The 13,318-nt window shown below is 42.9% G+C and overlaps 1 protein-coding gene across 2 annotated transcripts in view; it reads left to right on the forward strand.

Moving 5' to 3' along the window:
* Positions 1-681: 681 nt before the first annotated feature.
* The window catches only part of LOC125886087 (protein sidekick-1-like), a 270,398-nt gene continuing 257,761 nt past the window's right edge, over positions 682-13,318 (forward strand). For both annotated transcript variants that reach the window (XM_049572031.1, XM_049572032.1), the window contains exon 1: positions 682-2,203. In XM_049572031.1, the coding sequence (XP_049427988.1) occupies positions 2,038-2,203 (166 nt within the window). In that variant the 5' untranslated portion in view covers positions 682-2,037. The remainder of the gene's footprint in view (positions 2,204-13,318) is intronic.

Raw genomic sequence — 13,318 nt, forward strand, 5'->3', positions numbered from 1 at the left:
GCCTGGATGGAAAGATAAATGGATGAGCCGAGGTGAAGGTGCCTGTTGAGGAGAACGAGTTGGGGACAGCTAGATGGCGAGGGGAGACTATTTGGCCACTCAGGGGCTGGGAAGACTGCCTCTGAGGATTTATTGAGGCAATAAAAGATAAGGTCACTGTGTTGTAGGCTTTAATATTAATGTGCCATTTAATGACCCTCACCATGGAAGAAACTAGGTTATCAGTAGTACAGCTCCAGGCAGTTATTTTGTAATGAAGCATGTGTGTGTAGCTGGACCACCAGTGGTGCATCAGAGAGTTCCTCCAAAGTAAAATAACAGTGAGAGCTCTTTGAGGTAAGGCCTGTAATCATCTCATTGTGGTCCAGCCTACTATTGCCTCCGAACTACTTTGACACACACAGCTTTACTAAGTAATATATTATAAGAATGTGCAGTCCCTTAGCACAGTGAATGGTCGACTGGTTATCTGTTTTGAGAGGAAAATGTGGAAAAACTTGCAGACACGTTTCTGTGTGTTGGGGGGTTTGGGGGCGCCGTCCACCACGCTCTCAGTGCTGGCATTACGTCCCGCCCCCTACTTCGGGCTGTCCAATAGGAACAGTGGGAGCTCTGGGCTCGACCAATCAGCATCAACGGATGATAGTGAATGGAAGTTTAGTTTTTTGAGTTTGGGATAGATCGAGGGAAAGATTAACGGTGAGACTGAGCTGGAAAACGGTAATATTACTGGAAAAAGTAATATAAGACTGTTTAATGAGAGTGTTTGCTTTCACAAAAGACCGAAAAGGCAGCTGAGTGAGGCTAAACAGGAGCCCTCTCTCTCCCCTTGGTGTGTCGAGGAGGGTGGCAGGTGTTCAGTTGAGGGAGACGCATCGCCTCAGTCGGCTCCCCAAGCCTCAACAGGGTGCCGAGAGACGGAGGACAAAACGGCTGAAACGCAGCTAAGTGTAGCCAAAAACTCCCGTGAGTATGAACGGATAAACGTCTCTGAAGTAACCGTTTGTATCCCGGGCGGACTGTTTCTGAGGACCGTTGAAGACTGTGGATAAAAAAGCGAAAGGCTCCAGTGTCGCAGTAGCAGCAGTAAGAGTAACATTACCGGCTCTGTAACGGCCGTTTTTTTCCCCCAGTTCAAACCGACTGTTACTTTTTGGCTCGCGCTAACTCTTCTTCGCTGGTGTATGTACAGGAAAGGTAGGAAAGGAAGCTCCCAGTTGTTGCTGAGAAACTTGTTCTTTTTGAAGCTAACCTGTTGTGTAATTTCACCTTGTAATCCGAGCCCCGGCGCATTACGGCAAGTTAGCCTATCTTGTATTCGAGGGAAGAGTACCCCTTCTGGGAGAGTGGATGTTTAACTTCAGATAACAGACTGCAGCCCACGCTTCTCCATCACAGACGCTCTGTCCAATTTGTTTGCACTCAAAACCAGCGGTGTTCACAGAATCAATTACTGGATGGATTTTTTTTAGAGCACACATACAGGGCAAAAGCATGGTTGGATAATTACGTGTTTTATTGCTTCTCTTGTTAATACGACCACTCTCTAAACAGCTAAATGATCCGCGGGACAAATCCCCGGTGAAAACATCAAAACAAGCGCGGATTTGAGGTCGATAGCAGGCAATAAGCCGATAAGTCTAAAACACACTCAAATGTATTAATTCCTTGCTCGGATCAATGCAAATGAAAATGAGGTATCGCAGGACGCAGGGACACACGGACTCCGCCACAGCAGATAGAGATTACCGTGCCGTTACACCGTAAAGACACATAGTGAGGGAAAGTCCCCCCTGTGCTTCCTCTCCCGCTGCCTGCTGAGTTTTGGACACCGGAGCTGGGGAGTCAGAGCGGGGAGCTTGTCGGCAGTGACAGCGGTGAACTCCCGGAGCTCTGAGCTTCGCCTCACCGGGAACGCAGAGCCGAAGCCCGCGTCTCCTCCGCTCGGACTTCTTCCTATTCGTGCGCAGGACAGAGAGAGTTGCAGCAGCAGCAAAGCACAAGTGGACACGGACACTGTTGGCTCCCCTCTCCCGCATGATGAAACCAGGAATTTGCTGCCCTGAGGGGTCCCCGGAGCGTGTGGAGGGACCCGCAGCAGGGAAGATGATGGGGACAGGGACGGCCCGGAGTGGGAGCCGGTGTACGCCTCTTTTTCTCTTGCTCCTTCTCGGCAGCAGCTGCCACATGTTGCATGGCCAAGGTAAGAGCTTTGCTCCCACTCCTAGGTGCAAATGTCAGAGATGCATTAAAGAATATTTATGTTGATAGATCTGTTAATACAGTAGGCTAGGTGTTTAAAGAGTGGCATTGTACAAAGTGTATTGTCTGAAAACACACACTGACAGACTCATTTGTTACTGGGACCATGGTGAACAGGGGGAAAGTGAGATGATGACTCCTGAACTGGAAACAAAGGTGTGATTTATTACACCAAGTATAACAGTTTGCCTATTAGTTTGGATGTGTCCCTGCAGGAGGGTAATACAGGAGGGGGTGTTTTTTATGAGGCCAACAATGTTTTTCTGTAAATGAAGTCAGGCTGATTGTTTGTGTGTGTGTGTGTGTGTGTGTGTGTGTGTGTGGGTGGGGGGGGAAGGGGGGGGGGCGCATAGAATGTAGGATGATGATTGTAGGATTAAGGTATAGGATGTGTATGGGAGGGGTGTTACAGTTTCCAAGCATTGATAATCCCCCTCTTAGTCAATGACCTGCTTAACTACAGCTCTTGATTTGGCACAAAAGCACAAACACACAAACACATGCAGCAGCACATAGTGTTTTCAGTCACGTTGCCTCCTATTAGTCCAGTGTTGACCCTATTGTGATGGCAGGTGTCCAGATTAGTGTGTGACTTGTGGTTGCAGAAGGTTTACTGTATCATGACTAAAAGATGTGTGTAGAAATTGTGCATTGGCATGGTACTTTTTTTCTTTTGCAGCAATAGAGAGAAAACTGTGGATATTTGTGTGTGTATGTGTGTTTCTTTTGTATGTGTGCATATACCTCTCGGGATCATGTCAAGAGTGCCAAAACAAAAGCACAGAAAAGGTCAGGCTAGTGTCGGCACACAGTTTTCTCTGGGTCACAGATGGCGTGGTGGGCTGAATGTAAGGCTGAGACTTGGGGGTCATGCGGAGGAGGGGTCTTAGGAATGTCTGTGCATATATGTGTGTGTGTTAGAGGTGGGGGTGAGCTATTTGTGAACGCATGGAGAATGTGTATGCCATGCTGTTTAAGTGCAGGAAGGTAGAGAAGGACTGAGGAGGGAAAGAAAGTCCGGAGGAGGGAGGCAGTGTGGTGAGGAGGAGAAGGAGGGAGAGGGGAGTGGCAGGGAAAGGGGGTGAGAAAAAGAAATGGAGTGGGGGGGTTAGAGAAGGAATGCGGCGCACCGTGCTTGTCACTCAGAAAGCTGTGTCTGCAGTTCAATCGATGATGACGGTATGACAACACCTCTGTGTGTGTCAAAAGTTGCTCTCCTCTTCCCTTCTTTTCCCAGTCGTCACACTCTCCCTCCCTCCTAGGTGTTGAGGAGGAGGTGGGAGACGGAAGGATGGTGTGGCTGCAGAGTCAGCTCCTTGCGTCCTCCTTCTAATGTCAAGGTCTCAGCGCCGGCACCAAAGTTACCACACCCCCCATTGCCCACCCTCAGACACACCAGCCCCTTCCAGCTGTCTTGGCTAAAGGGGGTGGGGTGGGGTGCCCCGCTGCGAAATGTCTATACCTCAGAATGGCTGGCAAGAGTTGTGTTTGTATATGCATGTGTGCTGGGGGTAGGGGGTGAATTGGAAATTAGTGAAACAGATGCGGGATGGGGTTGGTGGTGGTGGAGGTTGGGGGGGGGGTTATTGATTTGATAAGCTGTGCCAGGCGGCCAATCGAAGGCTGTAGATTTTCCAGGTTCCGACCCTTCTATCCCCAGCATTTATTAGAACGTTTTATTTTAGGAGGAAAAGGATGAAATTCATGAGCCAAGGTTGATCCTCCTGATCTCTCCCCGCCCCTCTCTCTCTCCCTCCTCCCTCTCTGTCCCTCTCCCTCAGTCACTCTCTCTCCCTCTCTTTCTCTCAGTCAATCGATGCCCACACCCCTCCTCATAAATGTGAGGCTTTATATGAGCCAACTCTCGTCTCTGGGAGCACATTTAAATAAGCTCATCGATCTTTCATTTTAGAGTTTAAGTGACGGCAGCATTTTACTGTCTCTCCTCTTCCTCCCCCCACTTTCCTCCCCCTCTCATCTGCTCACCTCTCCACCCACCCTTCTATATTCATAACTTAAACCCGCGCCCCCCCCCCCATCAGCCTCCCTGTCACTGAGTGGGTTCTGCTCCACAGCTGTTTGACTTATTCACATTTCCAGCATAGACACAGCCAGAGCCTCACTCTAGACTTTATATTCTGACTGAAGTCAAGGATGGGTCACATTTAGTGCGTTTCAAAATGTAAATTATATTCTATATCACTAACAGACAGAGTCCAGAATACCTTAATACTTTGCCAGCTGTTCAGGATTTACAGGAAATAGCCTTGTGTAATTTCAATAGCTGTGCATTTTGGAGATTTTCAACACAATTTTCAAACATTTTGAGATGCCCAAATCACAGGGGACCGCAAAATACTTCAAATGACATTTAAACATGGAAATGTTCAAAGTCAGAAGGGGTTCACATAACAACAGTGATATGCACCATTAGGTTTATAATATGTGCAGAATGATTTTGTCGCAGTTGCTAATGTGGATAATGATGATGGTCGATAAGTAGCCAAAATGTAATGAAAAAATACTGCTGGTCGTCATTATTGCTAACCTTGCCCAAGGTAATTGCATTAAAATGTGGCTGGAGCATCCCAGCTGTAAAACCATTGCACTTATTTCGTGTCAAAAAATAAATTGCAGGTCACAATTTTTAGGGCTCTTACTAAAGTTTAGTTTCTTGCCATGAATATGAAAGTTTTCCTCAACTAGGCCAAGCAGACTTGCTGACCCACTTAGTGGATCTATCAGTGTGATTAGGTTTGATATGACACATGTCATTGGCTCAGTTAAGCTGGAGCTTGACGCTGATTGGACCAATGGGCATGCTTAAGTGAATTGAGGTCACTGGTAGGACATTTGGATGGTGGGCTGTGGGCTGGGAGAGTTCTGAGTGTGATGTCAAAACCCAAATTGAACAGACTAGCATGCAGCTTTACACATGTGCACACATTCACATACACACAAAGTCCTTCTCTCTCATCAGTGTCAAACAGTTAAAGCAGACGTGGAAATTTGCTTAACCACGTTGTAATGAGGAGAGGGTAAATGAGAAGGCTCGTCTAACTGATTATCATCGTCCATGCTGCACAACCATACAGTGACTTTTCCACTTCTCTCACACTTGTGAATCCTATGTCTGTTTTTACATTTTTTTTTATTGTTCTACTGTTCTACATTGCTTTGTCTTGAATTGCTCTTGTATAGTTCACACTTTTACTCCTACTCGTATATATGAGTTGCATCTACCTCTTATTTTATTTAATCTTGTTTTTTACTTATCTATTTATCTGTACTTATTTTTGTCTTTTGTCTGCAACACCTGAAGTTCCCTCCCGGGGATCAATATAGGCTTATCTTATCTTATCTGATGGTCTTACTTGGCACCGTTTGCTTGCAGCTCATAAAAACCAATATTTTTAGAACAGTTATGAAGCAATTTGTATTAGAGGGTGTTTGACACCAGAAATATTGTAGCACGCTCCATTACCTTAGCATGCAACCTGAGGATTTTGATGTATTTTTTAAACTGTAAATTCACTGCTTGTTACAAAACAGTTATACACATGTCTGTGTCTTTGCCCACGGACACACATTTAATCCCACATTCAAGTAGCTCGCATTTTGGAGGCCTCAGGAGAGACTTTGCTGTCTGATGGATTGTGTGTGTGTGTGCATGTGCATGTATTAGAGAAGGAGAGGAGGAGATGGAGGTGAGGACAGTGTGAATGTGTGTGTGTGGGAGTGTGTGATAGACGTCAGGTTAGTCAGGTCTAAGAGGAAGTGAGGTCCCTGGTCGACTCCCTTATTTCCTGTCTGTCAGGAGGAACAAATCACCACACTTCCACAGCTACCTGGCACTTTACGCTCTGTGAGTGTACCTGACTGTGTGTTTTGGAGGGACTGAGTTTGTGTGTGTCTACCTGTCTGTGTGTGTGGACTACATACAGTATGTGTTGCTGGCAGGTGTCTGTGTGTGTGTGTGAAGTTAATGCTAACCCTCTATCAGTCCTAAGTGTTTTCTTCACACAGCAGTCGAAGTGGCAGCTATAGAAAAGCAGCCAGTGTCTCCTGATGGAAAATAATCACCTGTGCTTTCTGAGTGTGTGTGTGTGTGTGTGTGTGTGTGTGAGTGAGAGAGAGAGAGAGAGAGAGGTTGTGTGTGTGTTTGTGTGAAAAGTACAGTGTAGCAGGTGCATATTCCATCTTATTTTGTTCACATGTACTCACACAGTAGTTTATATGTTTGACTTTTTTGGTGAGCCTGTAAATTGTGTTGGTGAGGTCACTACGAAGTCAGATGGGTCATGTTTCCCACTCCATCAGTATCACTATTACTGCAGTCAAGCACAAAATATTCATTATAAATATAATGATATAAGCTTGAAGTGTCTTTATTTGTGTGCTCCTGCCCAGTCAGAATGGGTGCCCATCTTTGTGAAAAGATGCATTTTATAGGAGTTTTCCACAAAAACATCCTTCAGAGCTTTGAAATATGAGCCAAGTGGGATACACTCCGGTCTCCCCCTGCCTCCCGCTCTGTCTTACTTCTTTTTGCTCCTCATTTTTTTGTGTTTGTTCTTTTTGGTATCGCTCCTCTTCTTTTTGGTTTCTCATTCTTTCTTCCCTCCTTGTCTCCCCATAAGGGACTTAAGAATCTATTGCTGCAGGCCACACAGGTGGAATGGAGGCTGTTTTGCTGTTTAGGCCTTGGTGTTTATTATGTAAGATAGGGGGAGGAGGTTGCTATTGATCCGTTGTCTGTACGTGTGTGAGAAGCGAGGGAGGGGAGGGGGTTTAGCACAAAAGCTTATCTTGTACTTTTCAAGATGGTTCTACAGCAAGACATCCAAATAAAGCAGAACGCTTGCAAAACATGAACTCTATTGATTGACTGAACTGGAAGACATCACAAAGCGAAAAGACTGACAGGCAGATATCAAGATTGGCAGACAAACCAAAAGATAAATGCATGTGTGCAAACACACATTCACAACTTTTGTTTGCAAACTAAAGTGCAGGTAAAGTTTAAATCCATAATGTTGACATATAGTTGTTCCCCTGAGACAGTTATAAAAGAAAAGCTTGTGACAGAATTTAGTGGCCACCTGCCGTTAGGTTTAGTCTCATACATATCCCTCTTAGGCATGGATGGCTGACATTCATGGGGGGATTTGTATTTAGAGCTGAAACGCTTAGTTGATTGCCAGAAAGTTAATCAGCAACTATTCTAATAATGATTTGAGTAATTTTGCCAGCAAAAAGACAAAAACATCCTCTAGTTGTAGCCTCCTAAATGTGAGGATTTGCTACTTTTCTCTGTTTTTATACATGTAAATTGTACAATTGGTATTTTGGAGAAACAGGGTCTGAACAGCTTTGATGAAGAGCATTGAGGAACCAAATCAATTCACTCATGATAAGAAAGGAACATTCCTCTCTTGGTCTGAACCTGAAAACAGTGTTGTATTTTGTAATGTTGAACACCAGATTTTTGGCTGTAGTGTTAAACAGATACATCCTGATACGTTAAATTAAACAAGATGGTGACCTACAAATTCAGGTTTTGTGTAGCTGCCTGAGGGCTTTCACTGTGCCCCAAAGTAATAAAGTAATAATTTATTGTTTGAATTTGCTAAATAGGATTTTTATAAGATGAAGTCGGAAAGAGTCAAAACAAGACTTTCTAGCTGTTGCTGTATGGTTACACTCTAATTTAATAAGACCTCTGGCTATTGTGAAAGCAGAATGGCTACAGGGAGTGAAAGTCTATAGAGAAGTTATTTTAACTGTTGAGGGGTGACTGTGCTTGCCTAGAAGCTTACTTAAATACCACAGACTGCAGTTAATGAGCAATCCACTGAACTCACACCTTCATAGAAATAGAACACATTTAATCCAAATAAATGTTTGAATATTACTGCAAAGTTTTATAGTTTAAATAAAGGTATACTAAAGCCCACAAAAAGTTATCTACAGCATAAATATCTGCTTTATGAATTACTTACCCTGAGCTCTCCTTTGTGAGGGAAAAATAACAGAAACAAAATGGGAGAAATCTATATTTTATATTTTTTGGTTTTGTGATGTGTTTTCTACTTTTGCATTAATTCTTCGGAATACCTCTGTGATATCTGTCTATGATGTTGATAGAATCTGCACTATGCACAGTTAGGTAAATCCACAGTAAGGTTAGTAAAGTTAATCCAACTAAGGCTTGCTCAGACTACAGGAGTTTTAAAATCCTAACAGCTTTTGAAGTCAGGTTGCATCATGCACATAAGGAGAAACTTCATAGATGTTCTGCATTCTAATCTCAAACATGCATACACTAAAAGGTAGGGCTGCCCTCGTCTAAGAATATTCTTAATCATCCAATGGTCATTTAGGGCCACTAGTCGTCCACATGTTTACGATATTAATTTAGTTATCAAATGATATATTTTGGGTGGGCAACACAATGGTTTGAGTTCAAGGTGTGAGAAAGAATAGTATCAGTAACATTGTTAACACTGTGCTACATTACAGAGAAATACAAACCGTACTAATGAAGTGCACGTCACACACTGAGCGAGTCGCCTGTTAATGATGCTGTCGGCAAAGCAGTAATGATTGTGCTAAGTGGCTAATGGGCATGTAGCTACTTACATGTTTCAGAAGATACGTCATGTTTGTAGTCAACCTATCACCTTGGGTTCGTCCTTCACTTTCTCAAAATCATTTCACACTGTGGATTTCCTGCCCGACATGTTATTAACTAGCTTGTGTGATAACCGCAGGTACCAGTCCTGTAAATTAGGGGCCGTACACATGCCACATCTTTAACCGCCTGGAAAATGCGAGGTCGGGTGCTGGGTGCTACTTTTGTGCCTTTTTTGTGGCAGATCTCAAGAGCGTGGCAGCAGGTTGCATCTGAGGTTGCTAATCAATGGTGACAAGCACCATATAGCCAATTTACCTGAAATGTGCAAATGTGAGTGCAGGGCTGATCGTCTTCCAGGCGCTGTTTATAAGGCTGTAGGCCTATCAGAAGTAAGCTCTGGGTAGCCTAAAATGATCAACTTTCCCGTATTTATCAGACTGAATGTTTATGGAAGAAGGAATAGATATCTGTCGGCTGCGATCGGTTTGTAACATGACTTGTGTCTGACTGACTGCTGAGCGTGGCCTCTTCCTGTGTCTGTCCTTTCAAATTAAATTCCCACATGGTTCAGTCATTTAGGTTTTGATTTATTTTGACAAGACGCAGCTCCTAATAGAGTTTCATGTTTTTTGTGTTTTTTCCTCCCTGCAACTAAGTGACCAATGAAATCTTGCTGACTAGCAACCTTTCTGGTCAACAAATGTTTGGTATTTGGTGACTATTAGAGGGCAGCCCTACTTCAAAGTTTGAAATTAATGGTGCATCACACACAGGATATTATTATTGTGTCCAAAGGAACATGAATGCACCACCTCACGTGCTCTCACGCGGGAAGAAGATGTAATGTTAACAATGTTTTTGGAAAAAAAAAAAAAAAAAAGCAGAGGGCTCAATGAATCTGGATGGGAAAATAGTTGGGGAGGCACGTTTGTCATGGGTTGTTAATTCTTCACCAAGAAGTGGAGGTGAGTTTAGTAGTCTGCTAGCTAACAAGAGCCTCAAGGGCTATAATGTTTACTGTTGCTTGGCAACACTGTTAGCTGTTCCATACTGATGCAGTCATAACAGTTATTATCCAGAATTTAACTCCTAATTATCAAATATTTTTTGAAATTATCAGTGCGCCCCCCAAGAGCCTTCGAACAGTTTGGGAGGTTTAAGACTGGATCTGTAAACCTCTCACACTACCAGAAAATCTGGGCCAAACATCAGTACTCAGTACTGACCAAGGTCCCAGAGTGGATTTCTCCTCCAATTGTTGTGAGGCTTGGGATAAATTGGCGCTAAACTCCTGAAGTCTGGCCTTGGCTTTAAGATAGGGCTGGCAGCTGAGTAATTTTTGTATTAAGGAAATATAGACTGCATCACAGCCATTCTTTGACCCTATTTACATACAGTCCTGAAAATAAATTTACATACAAAGTTATATACAGTTATATACGTACATGGAAATATAAACATGTCTATATAACACAATCCTGTATTACACCCTTGCTAATTATGGCCTCCCTCCTGTTAACAGACTGAACATCATAAACTTGACAAAGATGAGATTTACTGCGATTTACTGACTTGTGTACTGAGTCCTGTATACATAGATACAAGTGTAGGTGTATTTAAATATTATTCCTGGAAAGGTAACAAAATGTGCAAATTCTATCAAAAGAGAGGCACCCAAAGACCTTGACCAGCAACCCTTCATTGATTTCTGAATTGGTTATGGAATTTTATTTCTGGCTGACTGTTTCTTGCTTTTGACCTTTGGGCATTTTCTTCTCACAGCATCTGATAAAAGACAAGAAAAGCAAGTAAACCATAAGAGCAAATGAAAAAATAAACACAGTCACAAAACACCTTGTCAAACGTGAAAGGGGTTCAGTGTACGTATATTTAAGAATGTCAAACAAAACTTGCACATCGACAAAACAGATTCTTGTTTGGGAGAATATTTTGTATCTCACATCACCACTTTGTTCTTTGTTTTTGAGATAACCCATACGTGATGAATAGTAATGTCTTCTTCTGAGTGTTTTCGGTGTTTTGAAACAAGCTGCAGCCAGAGGAAGATGAGACAAGACCTAATAAATGAAACCAAGAGCCTCTGTGACAGTTTCATCATATGTAGTAAATTTTATAGGGCCTAATGGTATTAAGAACTTTGAACCCAGTTATAGCAATAAGCACTGCAAAGTTGTATACAGCCGAATGGCAGTAAAAAGGACATCTGCATGATGATGAATTTCTAATGAAGGCAATAATTACACAGCTTCCACATGTGAAAACATGTTTGTGACACTCACTGTGCCCCAAATACTGTAGGTTGTTTACTGCGTGAGCCATGATTATATTAAATATGACATATTTATGACCATATTTCTCAAGAAAAGCGTACCCATAGGAGCAGTTTACTTTTCTTTTCCAAGCCATCCTTTCCTTTCTCCCGAAGGTCATGCTTAGACAACTTAGTATAGTGAGATAGATGTTAGCAGATGTTAACAGGAATAGTTGTACAGAAATTTCAGATACTTGTGTTAAGTTGTATTTCTGTCCTGAAATAAATGTTCATGAGGAGTGAGAATGAGTGTTCTGAGTTTTGCTATTCATATCCTTCATCACTGGTATCATTTAACTATTCCTGTGCTACAGCCTGCTGCTTATGAACAAAAATAATTTTAATCAGCCCTCAGTGATAGACTATCAAAACATCTTTTCATTTTTGCATAAACTTGCTTGCCACAACTGTTTTCTACTGACTGAAACAGGAAAATCAGGTTGAGAACGCCAAACTGTTGCGATCGTGTAGTGGTTTTGCATCTGTGGGGTGGAGCTGATATAGTGTATTCTTAAATGAAACTGAATAGATGCACTTATTATCACGAAGTCTTGTACATTAATAATGCATTGTAAGCAGATATTATTAAACAGATTTCACATGCAGCAGGCTACACATAAGAAAAGGAATTTGCTCTGTAATTAGTATCCCTACAGTCAGTGACAGCCTGTAATATTGCAGATATGATAGTGAAAGTGTTGCATGCTATGGCTTAGTTTTTCTTCTGGATAGAGCTTACACACATATACTGTATATTGTGTATGAGCATGTGTTCTCTATAGACACATATTTGGCTATATAAGCAGATTACTTATAGAAATCAGGGGTTTATTCATTCAAGATATGTTTACCAGCCCTCTGTTTCTAAAAACAGTTGATAGTTCATATAAATATATTATGACCTTTTACCCAGACATTACAGTCCATCTACTGTTTGGAGATTATATTGAGTATAGGAGTACTGTCTCAGTTTAAACTGTTGTAAATTTGGATTTATGGAATCCCAAAAGGTAACAACTATCTCGACGCTACAAAACCACAGATGTCAGGATCCTGTGACATACACAAGGCAATCTAAGAACAGATTCCTATTTACAGGAACAACTGGTGAAAATAAAATTGCAGGTGGCTGGAGATACATCAGAGAGACAGACTCACTCACTCTCTCTCTCCTAACACCTGGGAAATGCCTTTTAAACCCCAGCCTTGTACTGCCAGTCATTTAGTGGCAGCACTAGATTAGTTGAAGGCTCAAGAGCAGTCTCTCACAGCGGGGTGAAGAAAGTGACTCTCTCTCCCTCATCGAGAATGTTTCAGTCAGTATTTGGATTCAAACTGGCAACCTTCCAGTGGATCATACCCCAGGCTGTCGCTCTTTGTGTCGCCGCACTTTCTCTGTGTTTATATCTCTGCTTCTTTTTTTTCCCCTCTGTGTCTCACTTTGCGTCTTTGCTTTCAGTTTGGCTGTAGTCATTTTCACTGTGGCATTCGCAGGGCGGGGAGTGATGCAGATCAGTGTAAGAACATCAAATGCCACCCCACCCTCCCGTGCTTCCCGCACCAAATGCACCTGGCTGAGGCTCTTTATTTGTTTGTGTATGTTTTCATTGTGGTGGGGCCATCACGTTATTTGAATGGGATCTTTGCATAGTGATTCTGCAGTCACGGAATATTACTGAGGTCAGGCAGGGTTGAGTCGAAGTGCAGGAGTGTACATTATTGTGTGTATATTAGAGCAGCATGATTTACTTGTTCAATCCAAGGGCTTTACTCTGCTGCAGGTGTGTTCTCAGCTTGATGCGTTTGATGTGCCACAGGTGTTTGAGAGGGTGGCTGTGTGTGTGTGTGTGTGTGTGTGTGTGTGTGTGTGCGTGCGCGCGCGCGCGCATTTGTCGGCATATGGTGATTTATGCTATAGGCTCAGAGCTAAAAAGACCCTTTTTGATCTCATCCAGGAATAGACAGGAAGTACTGTACTGTATGTGTGTGTGTGTGTGTGTCTGTCTGGCCAGAGGTTTTTAGCTTAGTCCTTTGATCCAAACTAGAGGTGGGCATTCCTCTGTGAGGAGCCAGCCAGCAGTATGGAG

Source organism: Epinephelus fuscoguttatus, linkage group LG3 (genome assembly GCF_011397635.1).
Source record: "Epinephelus fuscoguttatus linkage group LG3, E.fuscoguttatus.final_Chr_v1".
Classification (NCBI taxonomy): domain Eukaryota; kingdom Metazoa; phylum Chordata; class Actinopteri; order Perciformes; family Serranidae; genus Epinephelus; species Epinephelus fuscoguttatus.